The sequence below is a fragment of the Carassius auratus genome, chromosome 41 (assembly GCF_003368295.1).
Source record: "Carassius auratus strain Wakin chromosome 41, ASM336829v1, whole genome shotgun sequence".
Taxonomy (NCBI): domain Eukaryota; kingdom Metazoa; phylum Chordata; class Actinopteri; order Cypriniformes; family Cyprinidae; genus Carassius; species Carassius auratus.
In genome coordinates, this window is record NC_039283.1 from 22,666,781 (window position 1) to 22,691,341 (window position 24,561).

General features: G+C 35.2%; 2 protein-coding genes across 6 annotated transcripts; one reads left to right on the plus strand and one right to left on the minus strand.

Annotated features, from left to right (window-relative positions):
• Window positions 1-1,804: 1,804 nt before the first annotated feature.
• On the minus strand, window positions 1,805-12,317 carry LOC113059303 (N-acetylglucosamine-1-phosphodiester alpha-N-acetylglucosaminidase-like). Its single transcript, XM_026227693.1, has 10 exons — window positions 11,803-12,317; window positions 9,641-9,780; window positions 9,337-9,445; window positions 8,380-8,508; window positions 8,094-8,293; window positions 7,368-7,415; window positions 7,105-7,233; window positions 6,545-6,676; window positions 5,154-5,223; window positions 1,805-3,957 (listed from the first exon to the last, which is right to left on the minus strand). The coding sequence occupies exons 1-10, from the start codon at window positions 12,300-12,302 to the stop codon at window positions 3,726-3,728; spliced, it is 1,689 nt and encodes a 562-aa protein (XP_026083478.1). The 5' UTR covers window positions 12,303-12,317; the 3' UTR covers window positions 1,805-3,725.
• Window positions 12,318-13,264: 947 nt separating this feature from the next.
• Window positions 13,265-21,580, plus strand: LOC113059304 (NADH dehydrogenase (ubiquinone) complex I, assembly factor 6-like). 5 transcript variants are annotated; one of them, XM_026227695.1, is made up of 10 exons: window positions 13,265-13,668; window positions 13,793-13,869; window positions 14,823-14,922; window positions 15,104-15,226; window positions 15,419-15,475; window positions 15,669-15,771; window positions 16,689-16,822; window positions 18,803-18,904; window positions 19,765-19,821; window positions 21,357-21,580. In XM_026227695.1, the coding sequence occupies exons 1-10, from the start codon at window positions 13,645-13,647 to the stop codon at window positions 21,483-21,485; spliced, it is 906 nt and encodes a 301-aa protein (XP_026083480.1). In that variant the 5' UTR covers window positions 13,265-13,644; the 3' UTR covers window positions 21,486-21,580. The 5 variants fall into 5 exon arrangements, with proteins under 5 accessions (XP_026083480.1, XP_026083479.1, XP_026083481.1 ...); XM_026227694.1 differs by lacking the exon at window positions 21,357-21,580 and adding an exon at window positions 19,922-20,632 and having other exon boundaries at window positions 13,265-13,869; XM_026227696.1 differs by lacking the exon at window positions 14,823-14,922 and having other exon boundaries at window positions 13,265-13,869.
• Window positions 21,581-24,561: the final 2,981 nt, after the last annotated feature.

Consider the following 24,561-nt stretch of genomic DNA (forward strand, 5'->3'; position numbering starts at 1 on the left):
GTTAAACAAAGCAGACTGAAAAACCAAACACATTGCATAAACTTACAATGTCACCAAAATGTATCTTGAATTAAATATCAGATTATCAAAATTTACCAAAATGTCATTTATTTTCAAGAAATGCTATAGAACAAGCATACGGATTACATTTAAAATAATAATAATAAACATAACAATGGAAAGCACCATTTGGGCACTTTCTGGACATGTCAAATAGGTAATGTTATAAGTTACTGTGAACTTGAGCTGAAATCAGTAACATGTCATTTACTGTAAGTGTGGCCTAAATTATGCAGCTCTATATGAACTGCTAGTATACAGCAATTTTAGGAACTAATTCCAACCATATAGTCACAAATGTTACTAGAAAGCACTGCACTAAAGGACAAAACATATGGAATGCATATGTAATTGTATACATATGTACATGGTCCCAAATATCAAGCTATGGAACGAATTAGGAGAGTTCACTTGAAACCATCTGAACCATCACATTGCAACACATGAGAATCCTCGGTGATATCTAATATCAGTAAGTTGAAAATGAGAAGGGAGACTGAAACTTAGCATCTAAAGGCCCATGTGTGACTGTTAGGGTGGAGGGAGATCAAGAGGACAGATGATGATGCAAAGAAGCTTACAGTGTGACATCTGGGTAGAGGATTGCATGATGTGAAGAGGACAGACAGGCAGGTGGAGGCACAATCGTGTGTGAGTCAGTGAGCTGTCAGCCGTGACATCCTGTCAGTCACAACCTGCAGGTCTTGTGGTTATGTCTGACTGCATTAATGGCTTGTAAATAAACTGCAGTTAAAATGTCATAGGAATCATGCACCTCTAGAAATATTCTTCTGCATACCAAACACTTTAAAGCATGGAGTAAAATAGTTACAGCATGATGCATCAAATTGAGGCCTAAAATGCTCTGAACAAATTTAAAATGTCACATTGAGGGAGATGTTCCTTATCATTGAATATAACGTATGATATAATCTCCTCCTGGTGTACAGTATTGTACTTCTTTTGTAGTTATGATCGTGCCATTTTTTTATTTATTTTTTTGAGTTTGAGAGGAATATAAATCTGTTTAGATGAGGGAAATCGCAGTGTCTCATTGGTTGATTCATTTGACTCCATCCTTGTCGGATGTAAAATATGAAAATCAGATGAGTTATAAATCACAAAGTGCAAAAAAGTGAAAATTCAAGACCATCATAAAAAAAGACAAAGCAGACCGATGGCTTTTATTAGTCTTTTTGTTGATTGTTAAAGGTGACCTGTGATGACCACGAAATTAAATGAAACACGATGAAGCAAAACATTTTGTTTGTTGAAATCAAAAAAACTTGAGGAACAACCACTTTTTTAAACAAAATTGAACAGCACAATGAAATCCTTATCTTCACATTCTGTGACACACATCTGTTCCTGAACATCTGTTCTATTGATCACACCCAGGAGATACAGGCTTTTAACGTTTCTCTGAAAGAACACACCTTTTGCAGACTATGCAATGACAACCAATTGTGTGCTTCAATGACCTGATGAATTCATTATCTCAAAACAGATAATGCATTCGATTAGCGGCCTGAAAAAAGTCTGTATACAACCTGATAAGTTCATTACAGCCAAATTCTATTAACTGATCCAGTGTATGGAAGATAAAAATTTGACCTGTAAATTCATTTTGGGAAAACCAGCCATTTTGGGCACAAACATATATGCAATATAAAAATAAAAGCCAACCTGAGAGCAACCAGATAATCTGAATTAGAGAGATTAATCACACATTAATCACACAAACAAAATTTACTATAATTTATTATGCATGTTCTTTTAATAGCAATTTTGATCATTTAACAAAAGTACACACAACATTACAAATTCACTCACTAAAAATGAGTGTCAGCAGCCTCAGATGCTCTGATTAGCATCATGACCGAACCGGGGACTTACAAGTACCCTCATCTGCCTGCATGATTAGATTGAAATCAAAAACTACATTCAAGCCTTTTCCCTGACTGCTTTAGGCTATCAGCATAGAGGTTGCTCACAGTGAAGAACATATGCAAAGCAGGCAGTGAGCGAGGTGGAAGTTAATAAACAGTCAAATGTATCACACTGCAGACAAACACCTTTTGTAAATGATATTTCTGTAACTCTGTAACTAAGGACATCACTTTCTGGGTGAAAAGATGTACAAGCTAAATTCCCCCTCAAAAATAACAACAACAGCAACAGAAATAAATTATATTTTGCATGAAAAATGTCATCCATTCAGATATTTTTGTGCATCATAAAATTAAGTAAGCAATATTTCCTATTATTGTATTGTATCTAGGTGTTTTTCTTACAAATAATTTACAATCTAACAGATTTAACAAAATTATTTATGTTAGAAAAATAATAGATTATTTTACATTACAGTGATGAAAAGTAGGCAGAGAAAATGTGCATAATTGTTATTAAAATACTATGAGAGTTTACAAAAAATAACAAACAGGATATATAATATTTTTTTGGGGGGGGGGGGGGTATTATTATTTATTTCAGTTGATGTGTAATTTAATATGATCTGGAATGTTTTGATGGGTTAATGCGATTCATTCTTCCACATGTCTCTGTGTTTGCTTGTGAAATGTTTAAACTATTAAAACAAGACAGGCTTAATTCTATTTTAATGCTAAACAGGAAACAACACAGGAACTACAGTCCTGAGTAAATGTTCCTCTTCCATAATATCTGCGTCATGCTTCAGAGCTAAAACAGAACCAGACAAAACATTTCTACTCAAATCTCTTCCAAAAGCCCAGATTCACTGCTTGAGAACAGAGAAAAAAAGAGCAACTTTGTGCTAAGCACAGACGAAATGTCCTTCTCTTGTTTTCCTAGAGAGTGAAAACAATCCAGGCCTTGATTATTTTATTTTATTTTTTACATAATGTGTTTCTATGGCTGGTTTCAAGTGCCTAAGCCAACACACAAAACAGCACCATGATAAGGCTGGAAGCAGTTGGCAAGGCGTTTACAGAAACAAAGGGACTATGGGGTGGAATCAAAATAAACTGAATGACCTCTGGTGCCGCAGATAAAAAAATAAAAATAATTCAATAAAACTATGTTTCAAAACAGCAGTGTTGCAAGTTCCTGCAGGAAGAATTCTGCAAGAAGAGTTCATAGTTCAAAACTTGTCCGTTCCTATGGCAACAGGTGGAACAACTGGGCCATCCTGTCAATAAAAACTCTGTGTGGTGATATTGGTCATTTTCTTGGTTCTCTTCTCTCCTAAGGACCACAATGAAAAGCTTTATTGAAGTCAACAAAACAGTATTTTAAACTGTGAATGATTTAACATGAGAAACCTGTTGCTAACAGCTACTATGAAAGTGTTCTCAAACAAACAAGAAATGTGCAAAATGCAGTCAAACTGCATTATCAAGGCATTTGGCATCTGTTGAGCTGGTGTCTACAGACTGAACGCACTTAGCCACACAGACAGCTGTTTGGACGATAACGCCCATCTCAATATCCATCATTACCAATTTGGACGCCCCAATCCAAAGACGAAGAGGCCCTTCCAAAAGCTCATCGATTCACAGCAGGAACAAACAAACCCTTTCCTCGTCCTCAGACTAATGAGGGCTTGCACTGGCTAGCTAGCGCTTCACTGGATGGCACGCTTGCATGAACCAGCACAAATGCATACATTTTGAAACACGGTCACATTATGAGGAGTCTTGGGAGTCCGAGTCTTCTTTCTGAAAAAGAGCGGTCCCAGAATTTGTCCCCTGTCCTCTGCTTCTCTCCACCAACCCGTTGATCTCTCCCAGCGGCAAGTAGGAGTAGTCCGCCCTCTGCCCGCGCGCTTTGCATTTTCTGCACGTCTGGATAAGGTTACCGGCGAGGCTGGCCAGCAGCGACGTTGCCAGGATAGCGCAGATAACCAGCCAGCTTTGTCTGCACACATAAACAAAACACTCTGAGGGTGAGGAGTTGCACTTTGACCTCTGACTCCACCGCTGCTGCCCACAGCCTCCTCAAAGCACTTGACTGCAACCATGGCAACACCACACAATCCCTTACTTGCATGTGAAAGGCCGAGCTGACTAATAAATTCATCTGCGCCACTCCGCTGCTGCAGAGTTGTTTACCAGTACAGTCGGGGCACTTGGTTCAGACTTGTCCGAAAGCCTGTTCTGTTAAACAAGGGCCTGGAATTTGTCAGAGTGAATTTCCATGGCAATAATCACGTTACTCAAACACGCAGATAGGGAATGGTATACATGACAAGCTGTTTGAGATAACAGATTTTTTTTTTCTCATGTTGTGGAAACTGTGGCTTTAAGGCATAGGAAAAATATGTCATATAATTGTACATGACATTTGGTTTTTAAAATAGCAAAATTTCCACTCTGAAAAGGAACCAGAGATGATCACTAGAATGTTCTTATCACAAATGGACCATTGTGATTGATTTTCTTTAGCAAAACCACCTGTCCTCAGACCACAATTTAATATTTCACATAGATTAAAACATCTATAATAATGTATATTTATATTATGTATATTTTATATTTAGTTTATATTTATAATATAAAATATATATTGTTTATTTATTTCTTTAGAATATATATATCAATTTTACACATTATATATTTATATATAATATAAATATAATTTTATTTTGATATATATTTTAGTTTATTTAAAATACTATTTTATGGTCTTAAATCAGAATATAGCTCTATTTCAGAAAATATAAAGAAATTATTCTGGATTTTTAGACACATTTCCCCCTTTAGAGTAGGACTCTAAATGGAATCATTCTGATTCAGACTAATTACCAACTGGAAACACCACAAAAACAAAACAGCTTCTTTATTTAATGCATATGTGAAATGCTAAATTAATTATTTTTAAAAATTGTTATTGCATGCTAGAGTTGTAAATATTCATAATAAATATTTTACGTGAAACTCACTTTCGTATCTGACAGTTATGACACATAGTAATTAATTAAATGTGACAAAATGTTATGCTTTGTCCCATGTCTCAAGAAGCAGCGAGAGGACAAATATTGGCTGCTGTTATGGGGGGTGGGGTGTGTGTGTGTGTGTGTGTGTGTGTGTTTGGGTGCGTTTTTGAGCACTTACTCAGATAAATACTCAGCTTCCTCCTCTTGTCTCCATTCCCTCAACATCTGGGCAGCCAGGCAGTGACCGGCTGAAAGATTGTGGGAAAAAAAATAAAAAATTTAATCAAATCCCTTGTTAGGACAATAACTCTCCCTTACAGGCATATTTCTCCTGTCCCTCCTATCCTAACTTAAGATTTCACTCTTTTTTTTTTTTTTTGGTAAATCAGTGCTGTATTATGGTCACTGAAATTCCTATTTTTTTTATATTCAAATGTGGCTCTAGAGTGAAGGTGCGGTCACATTACTGAAAGTGTGGAGAAAACAAAATTTGCAGACAAAAAATGTCTTATGTCAATAGTATAGTGATGTATTAAGCACAGCTCACAGATAAGTCAGAAGCAGCTTTGTATTGGTTTTTTGCTGAAAAAGGCAAATTTGACCACACCTAAACAATTCATAATGGAAACTTATTTTTTTATGTTATATTATTTAAGATATATCAAGAAAATATTAAGATGTATCTATTATCCTTTTTCCCTAAAGTTCAATTATAATATTAAATCAAGCTTTTAGCACAAACAAAAAAAATATAATAATTGAGCTTTTACAACCATTTTCTCTCTCTGAACCTTAAAATTAAAAAAAAAATTCTGCACCCATTACTGTCTAATACAGATCTAATACAGCTTGCACTGCCCCTTTCATCAGTTGCAGCTTTTGGAAAGCCTGCATTAGATTGTGCAAGACTCCCTGCTAAAAATAAAGAGACCAAAAATTGATGTTCCAAAAATTCACAACCCCTCCCCACCCCGAGAAATCGTGAGAGACTTTGGCTGTCAATCGATTATATTTTAATAAATATATATACTTAATGTGCTAATAAATTAATCAAATTAACTGGAAATAACTGCCTGAAAAACTCAAGCCTACAAAAAGTGTTACTATAAAAAGAAATTACATTGGCAATTATATTATATTATCTTAATTTTATATTGCCAATATTTTTTTCTTCATGGTTTAATTTTTCAGATTGTAGGAACATTTGTTATCAAAGGAATCTGCGTAAATCAGTTTTTTTTTTTTAAAATAATTAATTTCAATAAATTGGTGGGTTAAATGAACAGTCCTTGTAAAAACAAAAAAATCACCCCAAAGGTAAGTGAAAAAGGCTGGTGAGAAATATTTAGGTCAACTTGCATGATCCGTTCCACAGTAGAGAAGTGTGGACAGACACATACACACACACACATATAGGAGGACTATAAGGAATGCTGATGGCTGAAGCTATAAGCAGAGAGAGTTATGTGCTGAGAAAGTGTGAACATTAAACTGATCTATAGAGACGTAACATAGGGAGGGAATGTGTTGTTTACATGTCGTGTGAGTGCTAATAGATCTGTACAGCACCTCTGTTCAGGCTGATGTTTCTCTCTTCTTGGTATGTGGTGTTGCAGCTTCCTGTGACAGCGTTGCATTGGCACATGTCGTGGCATTGGCATGACTGCTTGCAGTTCAGCCCATAGAATCCAAGAGGGCACTCTGGGACAACAAAGAGAGCAGAGACATGATTATGTTCATCTTTTCATAGATTTGCTGCAAATAAGACTTGCCTTAGCAGGTTCTTAAGTACTTAGCAATATTATGATTTTGGTTTATATGATATATTTAATCAAAATCTAAAACAGCATTGCATGCAATACTAAAGGCAATTGCACTACAATTAAGAAGGGTTGACTAAAAATATGTTCTGGAAACTTTCATCCAATTTAAGATTCACATCACTTAATATTTGTGTGTGTTAAATATTTTTTGTGCTTATTTGAGAATGTGTTAATTTACCTGGAAATATATATTTCTCACGTTTTTCATTACCTTACTCGAGCACACTCAATCCTCAGGACACATACATGTTAAATATGTGCATTTGCTTAATATATTCCAAAACTAATTGAGATTGGACTGCATACCTTGCTCGCAGAAATCTCCATGGAGACCAGCAGGACAGGTGCACCATCCGTGAACAGGATCACATGAGACTCCGTTTGTGCATGCACATGTTTGCTTACAGCCATCGCCATAGAATCCTGCTGCACATACTGTGAGGAGTATAAACCAAGCTCAGATGAACATATTGGTTTAAAATAGTTCAAATCACCACTGCTGACTGACTGTAACAACATAAGAGCTTATTGATGGTACAAATCTGTGTGACAGTCAGATTTACCCTCACCTTGGCTACAGTTTAAACCCATCCATCCAGAATCACACACACATCCATCTGTTCAGAGAGAGGGATAAGACAAGAAAAATAGAAAAAAATAGAGTTATCAAAAAAAAACTTAAATACCACCTTTAATGCAAAAGCATTTTCTCTGTTTAAAACATTCACTAACTACAAACAATCTGTCAAAATCTGTTATTTTTTAGCAATATGCTCCTTCTAATGTAATGGATGCAGTATAAGCTACATGCCTTAAACAAATCAATGTCAAATGTCATTAACACTTTACTTTATATCATGCATTAATTATACATTTACATAAATATCTGTGACCAGAGTTAAAATGCATTATAATATTTGCAGATTTCTTGTTACCTCTGTAATTACGGTACTTGTTTGTCATGTTTTTTTTTATTAAACTTACAGTTATACATTAATACAAGTTACATTACATGGCTACTTAGTTATGTATTCAGAAATGTAGACATAATGAATGTTACGATGAATAATGCTTGTGATCATAAGTATTAATATAAGAATGAATGTGTTATATTTTCTCAAGGTGTAACAATGAATGAATGTTTTATGTATTATAGCAGTGGTTAGAATTATTAATGAAATCATACAATGCATTTTAAGGTGCATTACAAGGCTTAATGCACTAAAAAAAGCTTCAAGTAAAATTTGACCATAATGTCCTTTTGTGATATACAGGAGTGTACAAGAGTGACTCACTCTCAGTGCAGATCCCATGCTCTCCACATTCAGCCTGGCATGTGAGATTGGCACATCCTGGGCGGCTCCAGCCCTCCCGGCACACACACTGGCCCTCCACGCAGCGCCCATGTCCATTGCAGTCCTCTGGCTGGCACAGCCTCTCGTGAACACACAGTACAGTGGACACGGCCCGTGGACAGCGCCACTTTGGAAGGTCGCTTTAATTTAGGCAAAAATGTTGAGATAAAACTGCAAAATTCAGCACACTGTTTGTTTGTTACTGTGTAGTTTTGCATTTACACACCAGTGGTCTGAAGGGTAATTGGCCAGGGATCCGTTGAGGACATAAGTGGCTGAGCCGCCTCCATCCAGATTGATAGCGTTCAAGATATTTTGTTCCTTCAGAAACTTTGCCACTTGCCAGAGATTCATTCTGCAGAGACAGTAGTTCACTAAACACATGATAAACTAAACTGAAAGAACTAAACTGTACCAGAATTCTGGGTGTGCAGTGCACTACAAATGTGCACTCACTCCATTTGGATTTAAATGGCTTACAGTGGTTTAAATAAGGTTTTAAATCTAAGCTGAAATATTTTGTCACAGCCATAACAACATGCAAATTAACCAACCATAATAAGTTATTTATATATAAATCTAATGCATATTTAATTTCATTTAGGGAACTGGTATTTTTAAGTCAATTTAATTAAGGGCCAGAAAGACTAAATTTTTCTATTTCTTTTTGTAATGTTTTTCTAAAGTAAAAACATTAATATTGTAAAACATTAATAATATACATCATTCTAAAACAGTTGTGCTGCATAATATTACATTTTTTTTCTCAGAATTCATCGATGAGTGTAAAATGTTCAAAAGAACAGCATTTATTTGAAACTGAAATCTTTAGTAACATTAAAAATGTCTTTAAAGTCCGTTTGATATATCTTCACAAAAAAAAAAGTGTTCAATTCTCTCCAAAAAAAAAAAGAAAGAAAAATAAACTATATATTATGAGTTTGTTGCAAGGAACTTGATTAACACTACAACTCAAAGTGCATAAAAAGCTAATAAAATCATGATTATGGCGCCTCTGGAAAAAAAATTGGAAAAAAGCATTCTGCTTTTGCAATGTTTTTTTGAGCAATAAATCTTGCAACGGTTCCTTCTGGGTTATTTAGTGTTGTAGCCTGAACAGACAGACTCAATGTTTACAGTGATAAACAGCTGAGATCTGCTCAGGTTCAAAGTCCATTCTCACCCTCTTACACGCGTCTGACCGTCGACATGAAAGAGGACGAGTTTCCCCTCTGCATCGTGACCCACCGCCGTACGGGCAGATATCACGTCCACAAATTCCTGGAATTTTCCTGTAAAATAAAAGATCAACGACCAACTGAATTTGACATCATAAGCTCGGAGCACAGATGTGTTTGAAAACAGGACTGAGCACCTGAACTACTGTATAAGATACAGTTTTTCTGATATAGGGAGGAATTTTAGGGAGCCAGATAATGAAGCTTATCATATGCTCACACTTCAGACAGAATCTTGTCTAATCTTACCGGTCATCTGGGTTTTGTCACATTCTGCCTGCATGCTCTCATTGATGTAGATCTCACCGTTTCTCAGCAGCCACACCACCCCACTGATCAACTGCACGAAGGGGTTTACCTGATCCAGGACGTCATCTTCAGACAGATAGCTAAAATATACACAAGATAGAGCAAGTGAGACAGAGAAAGATAAGATGGTATAGCCTAATGGTTAAAGATCTATTCTTAAGTCTGGTTAAACATCCTGTCTTTGATCAAGTCATTCCAGTAATATGCTGTATAGCACAATTTTCTTTTCTGTTGTTGAAGAATCTCCTAAAAACAGTAAAGGTGTGGAATATTTGTACTATTTAAAACAGCTGTTTTTTTATGTTAATATCTTTTTTAAACATAATTTATTCTCATGCTGGCAAATTTTCAGCAGCCATTACTCCAGTCTTCATTGTCACATGATTCTTCAGAAATCATTCGATATATGATGATTTGATGCTTAAGAAACCTTTCCTATTATTATGAATGATATAAACAGTTGCACCACATATTAAGATTACAGGATGCTTTCAAAATAAGCAAGTTTAAAAAATAACAGAATTAGTTTGAAATGGAAATTATTTGGAACGTTACAAACGTCTTTACTGACGTTTTAATTCAGTTCTTTGCCATTCTAAATCAATTCTTCTGCATCCTATGCATAAAAAAATTCATAATAACAACTTTACATTACATCACAGCCCAGTAGAACCACACTTGACAGACTACACTAAGATCTAAAGCAATAATGTTTTGAATACCTTAAAGCTCATCCAGGTGAATGTCCAAATATGCTATATAAACACCTTACCTAACGTCAGAACATTCCGGTTAAAGGCCTTAACCTCATAATGAATGACAAATTGAGACACTCTGGGTACACGACGTTCCAAAGTACTTCCTATTATTAAGAAGGTATAGCCTAATGGTTAAAGATCTATTCTTAAGTCTGGTTAAACATCCTGTCTTTGATCAAGACATTCCAGTAATATGCTGTATAGGCACAATTTTCTTTTCTGTTGTTGAAGAATCTCCTAAAACAGTAAAGGTGTGGAATATTTGTACTATTTAAAACAGCTGTTTTTTTATGTTAATATCTTTTTAAACATAATTTATTCTCATGCTGGCAAATTTTCAGCAGCCATTACTCCAGTCTTCATTGTCACATGATTCTTCAGAAATCATTCGATATATGATGATTTGATGCTTAAGAAACCTTTCCTATTATTATGAATGATATAAACAGTTGCACCACATATTAGGATTACAGGATACTTTCAAAATAAGCAAGTTAAAAAATAACAGAATTAGTTTGAAATGGAAATTATTTGGAACATTACAAACGTCTTTACTGACGTTTTAATCAGTTCTTTGCCATTCTAAATCAATTCTTCTGCATCCTATGCATAAAAAAATCATAATAACAACTTTACATTACATCACAGCCCAGTAGAACCACACTTGACAGACTACACTAAGATCTAAAGCAATAATGTTTTGAATACCTTAAAGCTCATCCAGGTGAATGTCCAAATATGCTATATAAACACCTTACCTAACGTCAGAACATTCCGGTTAAAGGCCCTTAACCTCATAATGAATGACAAATTGAGACACTCTGGGTACACGACGTTCCAAAGTACTTCCTATTATTAAGAGCACTGGTGAGTCATGCAATATTGCCACGTCTTTGTAAAGATTCTATTTTAGGAAACAGATGTTCTACGTGCCCTTTGATCCCATGACTTACTTCATCCAAATTCTGCATCCAAATTTAGGTTGAGCACCCTACAGTAAAGGAAAGCACTTTGTGCTTACTGTGCACTCAAGTGTACTTTACTAAACATCATCTTTGGTGTTCCACAAAAGAAAAAGAAATATCATATGATTTCGAAGAACATGAAGTGAGAATTGAGAAAGTCATTTTGGGACCTATCCCTTTAAGGGTGTGATACAGATTTAGCACAGCTTAATTATAGTGAGGTCAAAAGTACACCAGCACCCATCCAGGAAAGACTGGCTCAATTTTCTATTGTTTCTTGGGACTCCACACAAAAACAAACACTGTGGTATTGCAGAACATCACACAGGCCAGGAGAAAAACTGCAGAGTGACAGTGAGACCTCGGGCTGTGTCCTTACCCAAACACGAGCGTCCCATCCTTTCGAATGCCAAACTGAGCATTTTGAATTCCTCCACTGTTCCTCACCAGTTTCCCATCACTCATGACATTCCCAAAACACTGCCCGCTGTCAATGTCAAAGTAGCCTCCATTCTGGGCGATGAGGCACTTTCTAGTTTTGGCAGTGTGCTCCACCAGCTCTCTGTGACTCCGCTTGCACCCTCCAGGGCCTCCTGGTTCCAGAACAGACACAGTTCTCAGTGGGTCGTGCACCTCTGTGATGTGGCCGCTCACCCGTCTGTGAACGCCAGAGTCATCAGTGATGTCGGAGATGAATATATTTGACTTGAACACTGGAGAAGTCGAGTCTTTGCTTGCTGCCCAGGTTTCGTGGGTTACATTGCCATGAGCGATGGGCTGACAGTCCCTCACGTGGCGGTGAGAATGAGATGGGCCATGGGATTTGGTGTAGGGTAACAAGAGGTCATCATCCAAAGAATGTCTGTGGAAAATTAACATTCTGATTAAATTAGAAAAATAAAGAGGAAAAAATGTGTTTGTTAAGCTAGTTAGGTTAACTTGGAAAATGTATCTAGTTGATTCAGAGAAAATGAGTCCCTCTCCTAGATCCTACATCGTCCTAAGCACATTTTCATACACACGTTTCTTTGAAAGACACCTGTTGTTTTGTATACTTCTCAGTCTAAACCCAAGACAACATTATCTGAGCAAAGAGTAAAAATTCAATAGAGAAGCAGCAGATGCTGAATCTTGAATTGCACAATCCTTATGCAAGTCTGGGTTCAGCATGTGGTTGATCAATATGCAAATTAACTATAGATTTAGTTGGGAGTGTGGTACTGTACTGTGTACACAAAACCTAATGAAAACTAGTTTAGCCAATAATACTTCAAAATAACTATTTGCTAATCTGCCAATGTGTTTCAAAGTTTCTATATTATAGTAAATGGTAAAAAAAAACACAGACACCAGGGGGCACTGTTTTTAAACTATTACATTTAGGTAACATTAAAATTCTTTTAAAAAATGCTGATTACCAAACCATAAGTAAAACTACATATTATAAACATTTACACACATATTTAACATTTATAAATATATATAATTTAATTTAAAAATAAGAAGAACAGATATAAAGCAGTGGTTTGTTATATCATTTATAACATTGTTTCTACATGTTGATGCACAGCGTTGATATTATTTTCAAGTCAGTGACTTTATATTTTAGTGAATTTCTCTGAGACTATACATGCCACATTTTTACATAATTTGGTACTCTTAGGGAAATAATATAATATTTTGTAATTATTTTATATTAAATATAGCTAATTTTCGAAAAAGAAAAAAAAACATCTAAGAAAAATGTCATGGGTTTTCAAATCGTAATATGACTTTTTGTTTATGAAATAAGTCATATTTTTCATTCATGTCTTCTGTAGAGGACACCAGGACAAATTGGGACAAACATATTAAAAACAAAGAAATGTGAACGAAATTCACGGACGACGTTGCCATAAGACATACGTATAATACAATAAAATAAAACAAGTTACTGTCCCGGTTATATCCGTTTTCTTCGGTGAAAGGACTTTCATCTGTGCTGGTCATATGATGCGAATGCGGATCACATGATCACGCCAAATGATTTTATCTGTCAATCATTTCTTCACGCAATGTAAGCGCAAATAACTGCTAAACAATTCATACATGTAAACTGCATTCAAATTAAAATCCGTTACATTTTAAGTGACATGCAAATGATATGGTTCACTCCGAAACTAAACTTAATTCGAACGCGGAACGCACTGTCAGAAGTGTTTGATTACTGGGGAGTTGTAATATGGCGCACGCGCTAGAGGAGGAGGTACAGCTCAAGGATACATGGATGCATGATGTTAGCAATGACATCCAGTATAAACATAATAAATGGACTTTTAACCATCAAAAATTCACTCCACATAAAGATTCCCTATCTCACATTTATACAGAGGCCAACAGAGATCAAGTGCTCAAGAACATTAACAACAGGACAGCACAATGAACAGTACTGTATTGATATTGTAAGGTAAGTTATTAGTTTAAAAATCGATTTTTTTCTTCTTAGTTTTACGTAGAAGCAAACCGGGTAGATATGTATCCCAGACTACCTTAGAGTATTTTCTCTTGTTGTATTCCAAATTGAATTTTCTCTTGTTGTATGTCAAATTGAAATGGGGAGAAGTCCTGGCCTAATGGTTAGAGGGTTGGACCTCCCAATCAAAGGGTTGTGAGTTCTAGTCCCGGGTCGGCAGGCATTGTGGGTGGGGGAAGTGCATGTACAGTTCTCTCTCCACCTTCAATATCACGACTTAGGTGCCCTTGAGCAAGGCATCTAACCCCCAACTACTCTCCAACTGACCATACTTGGCTGAATGTCACTTCACTTGAAAAAAAATATTGATAAATGGCGAGACACTATTTCTTTAAATTAAGTAAATCGCATTATATACAAACATTATATTTTCCATGGTTAAAATTGATGTCAATTGTTCAAATGAATCCTAGAAATGTCTAGGTGATGTATCAGTGTAAAAGAAATATGAAATAAATCTTCTCATTCACAATCTGAAATGCAAAAATGTAATGCATGATTTTAAATTATATATTCTGGGACTTTCTTCATTAATGAAAATTACGATCAAGTCATGTCATATAAACAACATAAATTCAGTGTGCAGGGAAATCATTTTAGTACTTTGCATTTTTAGACATTAAATAATTTGTAGGAAATTCTATAAACATTTTACAAAATGTTTTTTGAAACCAACATGAATGAAACATTAAACTTGGCAAATATACTTTAGCGTAAATCTTGAGATTTTACAAATATTTGTCTTTGTCCCTTATAAAGTAGTCTTTATGTGATAATTGTCTTCTGCTTACAGAAATTTCGGTCTCTATTTAGGCTTAGTTTTGTAAATGTAGGTTAATGGCACTACAGAACACACTGAGTGAATAACACTGTGCTGTCACCAATAGGAAAAGGGACTATGAGGGATTTTTGTGTTCATTGCTTTTTCCTGAGGCTGTTCGTCGCTCTGCACTGGCACTGAGGGCATTCAATGTAGAACTGGCACAGGCAGGTATTCCAGCTATTGAGTGCAACGATGCACAAACTCATTTATTCAGTTTGTTTTAAGCTAATTACCTTTTAACTGTGTATCATTGTGTGAAAACCAACTCTTGTCTTGAAACATAAAAGTGGCTGTTGTTAAAGAAAAACTCATATATGCTCATAAATTTGCTTCTTCTTTTTTTAGATTAAGGACTCTGTTTCTCAGAAAACCATTGGTTTAATGCGACTGCAGTTCTGGAAGAGCGCCGTGGAGGATATTTACAGAGATGACCCTCCAGTCCAGCCCGTCAGTGCAGAACTGTGGAGAGTGCGTCTTACTACTATAAAAGAAAGATTCTGTCATCATTTACACTACCATTCAATAGTTTGGGGTTGTTATATATATATTTTTTTTATCTGCAAGGACACATTGAATTATAAAACAATAATAATAATTTAAAAATCACAGCGTCATTCAATACATTGGCACTGATATTCTAAAACTGCTTTGTGTTCTCAGGCAGTGTGGAAGCACACATTAACAAGGAGGTGGATGTTAAGGATCATATCTGAAAGAGTACGTAATCAGATTTGTCCTAAAATATGAATAATGAAAATAATTGAAAGTTCTCTTCAAATGATTGATTAACTCTTAAAGCTGTGCGTGTGACATACATGGTTATTCTAGACATTAATAGTCATGTAGTGAGTCATTATGCACATTATACTGTCCTCTAGCAATTGTATTTAAAACATTATGTTTTGAAAAGGAGAAAGATATGGAGGACAAAGCATACAGGAATTTTCAAGAGCTGGAGGCCTATGGTGAAAACACACAATCCTCTCTTCTTTACCTGCTGCTGGAGACACTCGGTGAGCAGACTTTTCTTGGTCTCCAACTTAAAGAAGTAGATCTTGCAAAAATTATTGCAATTCTGTCATTTACACATCCTTTGCGTTGCACTTGACCGTGTGAAATACAAAATAGATGTTTGGTAGAATGTTATGTCCTAACAGCCCCAGTCATTATTTGCTTTCATTGTATATGGAAAAAATGCAACAAAGTTTTAGTCACCTAAAGGATAACTGAATTAATTGCTTTAATTTGAAAAGAAACGAATACAATTGTTATTATAGCTTAAAGGCTTATCATTTGCTGGTTTGCACTGGGTTTTTCTAGTAGAGTTTTAATATACACTACCATTCAAGGATTAGAGGTAAGAAATTTGATGTTTTTGAAAGTCTTGGGCTCACCAAGGCTGCAATTAATTGAATAAAACTACAGTAAATGCTAATTTGCTGCTTTATGAAACTATAATTTTATAGTTTTAAAGGAGGAATATTAGATTTTTCAGACTCATTAAAATATAATTTGAGGACACTTTTTTTTTTTTAGATTAGCAAGAAATATCACCCTGTATCACAAGACTGGTTACCCACTGAAGCTAGGGAGGGTTGAGCCTGGTTAGTGCCTGCATGGAAGACCTCCTGGGAAAACTCCTGCTGCTGCTGCTGAAATAGAGTTGTTAGTGAGACCAGCAGGGGGTGCTCACCTTCTGTTCTGTGTGGGTCCTAACGCCCCTGTATAGTGATGGGGATACTATAATATAAACAGCACCATTCTTTGGATGAGATGTTAAACAGAGGTGCTTTGGGTGTACAGCAGTACACAATAAAGCTCTATATAAATGCCTCATTTATGCATTAATTGGAAAATTCACTATTTTACTCAAATCTGTTTAAAACTGGTCTCATAAAGCTGTATACTTTGTTTAACTTTTTTGATGTAGGTGTGAAAAATGTCCATTCAGACCATGCCGCAAGCCACATTGGCAAAGCCCAGGGCATCCTGACCTGCTTGCGGGCGACCCCATACAACAGCAGCAGACGCAAGGTCTACCTGCCAATGGACATCTGCATGCTGGTGGGTAAATCTGCTGTCACCTTGTCATCTCTGTTTCTGTCTGTAACTCCATGCTTTTCTAACATCAGAGGGACTAGTGAAGAACTAGAGACAATTCATGTGCCAGACAGCATATATGTGGGTGAAGCTGTCCATTCCAGTGCCCTCTTGTCTACTAAACCCAAACCCATGGGCTTTGTTCCAGCCATCTGTCACCATTTCAGCACGAACAAGCCATTAGACTTGGGATTTAGAAGATTGTGCCCTTAGTGTAAGAAAAGAAAAGAATTTCATCTGTCGTTTACCCTTAACTAATCTCAGCTAGAGTCAGTGTACAGTATTAAGATCAAAATATGTTATGTAGATTGTTTTGCAGTATGATTGCACATTCACCTAAAGGGGGCACTGTTGTTTCGCCATAAACGATATGGACATATTTGGTTTCGGAGGTTATCAAATGCCCACTAATACAATACATTTTAAAGAAATGTTTCTTCATTTGTAAGTATTTCTTGTTTTCTTAAATGTAGTTTTTCTAGCCTCCCGATAATTACACTCTCTGGTTGTTCATTGTGTTGATTGCCTTGTTAATGCTTTATTCTTAGATACTGCTTTTGTTTGAGGAACAATGGGCTTTAAAATTAGATACTAAATGAAACCTTCTGCAGTGATTATTGATCACTTTTTATTTATTCATTTTTGTTCAGATCACAGGCAGCACAATCACAGGCAACACTTAGTGATGGAAATTTTTACATTTGTTTCTGTCATTGTTTGAATCAGTAGTTGAACAAATACAACTAAGTGGGATTTCAATAATAGTCTTGGGATACGGAGTAAACACATCAACTGATGTTCTGCATGCAGATTTTCACATTTTCATCCAGCATACTAAAATTTTCTGATGTTTAAGTATTTTTGTTGAATGCTGGGAAATCAATAAAGATGAATCTCATGAAAACTGTCAAGAAATGACTAGGTCATATCTCACCCCAAAATCCAAAAGAAAATTTTGTGAAATTATGCCTATGTGTGTCATGAACATGAGACATGAATGCTGAGAATCCAAATGCAGTGTTAGTTCAGAGGGTAATCCACAATCATTATCCAAATGCAGGCAAAAATTATAAACCAGGAAAACAGTCCAAAGAGCAACAGAGTAATCCAGAACAATTGGCAGAATAAACCAAGACACATGAAAACAGGAAATAATGGCTCAAAAATGCAGTACATGGCACATTCAATACTTCACAATAAATTACAAAATTGGCTATATTTAGGGTGAGCAGACAGGGTTAATGATGCACAGGTGCAAACAATTAGTGCTGATGAGTCCGGGACAAAGGATAATTGGAAATTAAGTCCAAGACTGAGTGACAGAGGTATGGAATTGAGTGCCCTCTGGTGGTTCTCAAAGGCACTTCAGCTGGTGATCCTGACCCCATGACAGTACTGTGATGTTATTTTCATGAATCTTGCACATCCTCCCCCTCACAATTTTCAGTAGCCAACAGCAAAAATTGCCAAAATAAAAGTGCAATTGTCAGTATATATTGTTTTTTGTTGTACTGAAATGAATTAACAAAATAAAAAAAAGATTTAAATAAAAGGAAATAAAAGAATATATAATCATAATGTATGCAATAATAATAATAATAATAATAATAATAATAATAGAATTACAAACTTAATAATGATTTCTATTACTGGTGAGTGAGGTCTTTTATTACAGTAATGAGAAGAAAATATTTTTTAATAGTAATAAGATTACATCACTATGCAATTAAATAAATAAATAAGGGACTGTAATAATCAGTTGTCATTATTATTAAATAAATTCTTTATTTTAGTTTTTTTTCCTTTAGATTTTAAAAGATTGTATTATTGCAATGGAGCTTGAAATATGGAAGGTTAAGGAAAAAATTGTGGTGTCATCAACCTCATTTTTCTATCTATCAGCAGAGGGTTACTGATAATGCATTTTCACTGTTTCTCACCCAGCATGGCGCGTCTCAAGAGGACTTCATTCGTGGCAGCAGGGACCAGAACATCAGGGATGTTGTTTATGACATTGCCAGCCAAGCCCATGTCCATCTCCAGCACGTATGAAAATCCTTTCAGTTTAATATCTGTGGTTAGATATTGACTGGGATTTATGTTCCCCAGTAATTTTCTTTTTGCATACTAACATCATGAGTTTTCAAAAGTGTTATCACACCTCCTCCACCAACAGCTCTGATGCCCCTTGATTGTTGCCCTCTCCTCATTAATGAATTTATTATAAGTTCTGTGTAACCATGGGGAATGCATACCCCACTTTGCATATATGGTGTGAATCAAAGTTAGCACGAATGACCTAGGTGAGGACCACATAAAAAAAAAAAAAAAAATTAATAAACAAACAAGGGGAAAACTGAAATTTGATACTTTTAATGTAAATGTTGACCAAATTTTGGGTTATAATTCATGAAAACTTTTCACCACGCCAAAATACAATATTTTTGCAATGTGAGATCATTTTCGTGAGAGTTAAGCATGATTCCCCCCATAATACTGAAATCCTGTATAGGTGATTCTCATTACTATAATATAATAAAAAAAAAGATTCACTGTATTAAAGAAAAGAAAACATAATGAGAAAGTACTATATTTTATATAAATATAAAAAATAAAAGAAAATAAAAAATCTTGTTCTTCTTACAAAATAAAAAACTATTTCAGATGAGAAAAAGTAAAGCATATACAGTAGTATCATTGAGAATGATAATGGAACTGTCATGAAAATAAAGTAATGCTACATTTTCAAAGAATATTTATATAGTTTTTCTATGTGGAGGTGAAATATGATCTGGACATGTCCAGGTTTTTTTTACCTAATTTGTTTCACTGTGTGATTTACCTAAGGTTTGTGTGATGTACTATGTGAGTACCTATATCCTAACTCATTATTACATGTCTTACAGGCTAGATCATTCAGTGAGAACGTTCCACATGTGGCCATGCCTGCCTTCCTGCAAACGGTGAGTAATTTCATCTCTTTCAGCTCCTCTCCCATCCCTTTGCCTCACTAATGTGATGTGACACAGAGAAGCTCATGGCTTATCCTCATTCTGCCTCCAAAAGAGGTGGAGCCTCTTCAACCCACATGACTCCTGCCCCCTGAAGGCACCACTACCAGCTGATGGTCTGATTACACATCTTAAGCCTTTTTTACTCTTTTACAGTAATTTCCCTTAAAGGAAGAAATGTCTAAGAGGAGATGGGGGAATAACATATTAGGCAAAGCATAGGGAAGCAGTCTGAAATTTTCAGTCCAATTTCAGCCTGTTTGTCGATGCTTCAGTGTTTCAATTGCTTCGACCAGTGAAATGCTTTCTGTGAACAAAATGGCCTGGATAGCGTTTTTATTTCACTTCCTATCACTGTAATATTCTGCTCTTATTTTCCATTTCCACATCCCTGTGTTTAACTGTCATTCGTATTCTTTAAAGCCATTGCTTCACAGCAGGCCGTTTAGTGACACTTTGTGCTCCACTTGGTTTGGCTGGTGTTAATCGTAACTGTTTTCTCACAAAAGGAATTTACTGTAAGGTTTGGCATTTGAGGGTTGTAATTTGTATTTGGGTTAATTTACAGCTGCAGGAAAAAGTATGTGAACCCTCGGGTGTTCTTGTGAATTGCAAACACAAAACCATTTTTACAGGACTGGTTGGCTAAGTCAGTAGCCTAGGGATTTACATGCGTCCTCCCATCCTGCACTGCAAAATTTTACATGGATAACTATATTGTTTAAAAGTTTGGGGGCGATGAGACTTTTATATTATTTATTTAAAGAAATGAAATGCTTTTATTCAGCAAGTACAAATACAATTTCTATTCATCAAAGATTCCTGGGAGTGTTTTTGTTAAAATATTAACTCTTTTCAGCATTGATAATAATAATAAATGTTTCCTAAGCACCAAATCAGCTTATTATGATTTTTGAAGGATCACGAGACACTGAAGACTGGAGTAATGGCTGCTGAAAATTCAGCTTTGCATCAGAGGAATAAATTACATTTTAAGATATATTTAAATAGAACAGTTATTTTAAGTCATAATAATATTTAACTAATATTTCACTACTGTTTTACTGTATTTTAGCTCAAACAAATCCAGCTTTAATGAGAATTAGACACTCAAAAAGATTAAACATATTTGACTGATTCCAATTTTTTTAGCAGTTGTGTATATTGATCAAAGACAAGAAAATATATTTTGAGTGTTATTAAAGTAATTAAACTTTTTGTAAGCACATTTTAAACACATTTATACAGAAATGCAGATAAATCTCAACTCCACAATATCAATTTTTATTTAAACACTTTGTTAATAGATTTTGTAAAATGCATGGCTGTGTTGTGTCGCTGCTTTCTACTAAATTTCCAGCTGTATCCTTTTTGCCTTTCATTCTTTTTCTTTGTACTTGTAAGTTCTTTCAATAATGTACCATCCTCCAGGCTTTCAAAAAAGTAAAATGAATAGCTTCTGAGTGTCTTTGTGTTCTGTCTCTCAGGTTGTTTTGGAGGACTACCTGCAGAGAGTGAGGAAAGTAGACTTTGACGTGTTTCACCCAAGCCTACAAAAGAGGAATCCAATGCTGCCCCTTCAGCTGTATTTACGGTCATGGAAGAAGATCTATTGATCTGTTTGATTAAAACATCATCTGATTGCTTCAGATGAGCTCCCTGTCAAACAACCAAACACTTGTAATAAATCTTCTAGCTTCTATATGTTCACAATTTTTATGTATTCCTGTCCTCTTTGTTAAAGCTTCACAGAAAATAACCACAATTAAAACAGTCGGTTAAATGACATTAAATTTGTCTGAACTTAAAAACTAAAATATTTCCAAACATAATACAAACGATGTCAAACTGTTTTGAATTTGTTTAAGTATCTGCATGGAGTTGGTGACATGAATTGAAGCAAATGGCCCACGGAACATGTTTCGTTATAAATTCAATTACTTAAGACATTTGCAAACAAATTGGCAACAGTTTTACATATTTATAGGTGAGGAATGTGTCACATGCCTTTTCTGATAGGCAAGGTCAACCAATTCTGTTTCACACTGCAAGTGTGATGCAAGGTGGAATATTTTTAGCGGCACAATCATGAGTTTATTTAGTCACTGAAAATACAGTCCTCCCACTGCCACAAAAGCTCTTATCTGATCGACAAGAAAACAACTCCTGGCTGTTTGTGACTGCTCTTGAACTGCAGAGAATATTTTGCTGGGAGCGAGGTCTTCTGCTTTGCTCTGCTTAACTCATTCAGTTGCTTTCATTTCCAGACGAGTTAAGTTTCAGAAATTCCATGCCATGAAAAGACTATTAAAATTCTCTAATTTATTGAACAGATTGGAAACTAAAAAAGCTTTTAATATAAATGCATAATATAATTCATTCTAATAGCATGCAGACAGTAAAATATACAACCGATCATCGAGCTCTGGTTTGAAGCACATACTGTAAAACACAAAAAATGTATCAGGATCTCATAAGTCTACTTCTGCTCATATAATAAGCACATTAAAGCTCATTTCCATTCCCAAATCTTAGTTGTCAGTGATTAAGTTCTGCCCCTTTGAATTGAAGTGCTGAAATGAAAGGAGACACATTCCAAGTAATAATCATCTGGAAAAACTGAAGGAAAAAAAAGCCTCCTTGCACTCGCTTGTTGCCGTGATTTTGCCAAGTATGACATGTTCCTGGATCAACATCTTTTGTTGATTCTGGATCAACATTATTACTACCCCTAAACCTAACCCTACACATAATTTATTCGGTCCTGCAGATTTGCCTTATACAACATTAGGAAGATTAGGCCATTCCTGTCAGAGCAAGCAACCCAACTTCTTGTCCAACCTCTTGTTCTCTCCAGACTAGACTATTGTAATGCTCTCCTGGCGGGACTTCCTGCATGTACCGTCAAGCCTCTGCATTGATCCAGAATGCAGCAGCAAGGGTTGTCTTCAATGAGCCAAAAAAAGCTCTGCAAGAGTTCCATTTTGGCCAATTTAGGAATCTCATCCAATGGTTTATAGGAGTTTGTTCAACTGTTTTTCCACATTTAGGTGATAAGCATCATATTTATATGGAAGCCTGTTTTAATCATGGAATTAAAACACAAACAAACAACTAACATCTACAAAAGAGAGAGAGAGAGAGAGAAAGTACAAATTTCTGAGACAAAAAGTAAAAAAAAAAAAAAAAATCTCAGAATTTTACATCTTGCAATTATGAAACTCCAAATTGTGATGCATAAACTCAAAATTCCAAGAACAAAGTCTGATTTGTGAGCTGAAAAAAGTCACAATTTCCCTCTTTCATTTAACATGAACGACATTTTCTTGGTTTTGTGCAAATATGTGACCCTGAACCAGTCTTAGGTCGCTAGGGTATATTTATAGCAATAGCCTATGGGTCAAAACTACAGATTTTTTCTTTTAAAGCCAAAAATCATTAGAATATTAAGTGAAGACCATGTTCCATGAAGATATTTAGTAAATTTCCAATTGTAAATATATCAAAACTTATTTTTGATTAGTAATATGCATTGCTAAGAACTTCATTTAGACAACTTTAAAGGTGATTTTCTCATTCGTATTTAGATTTTTTTGCATCCTCAGATTCCAGATTTTTAAATAGTTGCATCTCGGCCAAATATTGTTCTACTGCTTTCCGATGATGTATATACATCTCAATTTCAAAAAAATAAAAAATATATATATAAAACAGGACCCAGTTTTGTCGTCCAGGGTCTAATATTATAAATAATTTTTAATTTTTGTGATTTATTAATGTCCATGACGTTCTCTTTTATCTAATTCCCCATTAGAAAGAGTTTCCAGAAAGTTAGAACAGGTTTATCTTTCATTTGTTTAGATTATTCTTTCTGGCCAGGAGATGTGATGCATTTTGAAAATAGTTTCTAATTGCTGCACTGCACCTCTAAAATGGAACTGACAGCTTCTGTTGGCCCATCACAGTCCTTTTTCACATTCAGGTCTTCAGATTAACTGCCTCAGTTGCCAAGGTGAATTGCTTTTCATTTCGCGACCTGAGGCAAATACCATGTCTAATATTTAGAAAGTGACAACTACTATTCATCAACTCAGGACATAACACCTGTCATTACAAAACATGTACAAATCATTAAATACCCATCCTTTCTGCTGTTTGTTCAGATTAGATGTTTGTGATCTCATTTTTTCATTGAGACCAATATAATTGTATGAAATTCCATTTATCCCTTTGAAATATTGGCTTTAAATGAACACCAAACTTTGGATGAGCGGAAATGCATTTCTTTGTCTTCTGATTTACTTCATTGTTGGTGTTCAAGAACAACAGTGGAGTTAGAAGCAGTTTTGATTGTGTGAACAGTTTCTGCCTCAGTGTTCCTCTGAAAAACCACACCACCATGAAAAGAACAAAATTATAATTAGAATCTATGTTCTTATAGGCAATATGAATACTCTTGAATTACATGGCAAGGTAGAAAAATACTGAGCAGCAGAAGCTCCAGATCTACAATTGCTAGAATTTGGGGGTTGAACTACCTCTTTAAAAGATTAAAGGAATAATTCACTAAGAAATAAAAAAAAAACTGAAATTCTTTCATCAACGAAAAGAGAATCTTTTAATATTCTTCATGACCACTCTTTTTCACCTAATGAATGTAAACACTAAACTACCAAAAAAAATTTTTTGTTA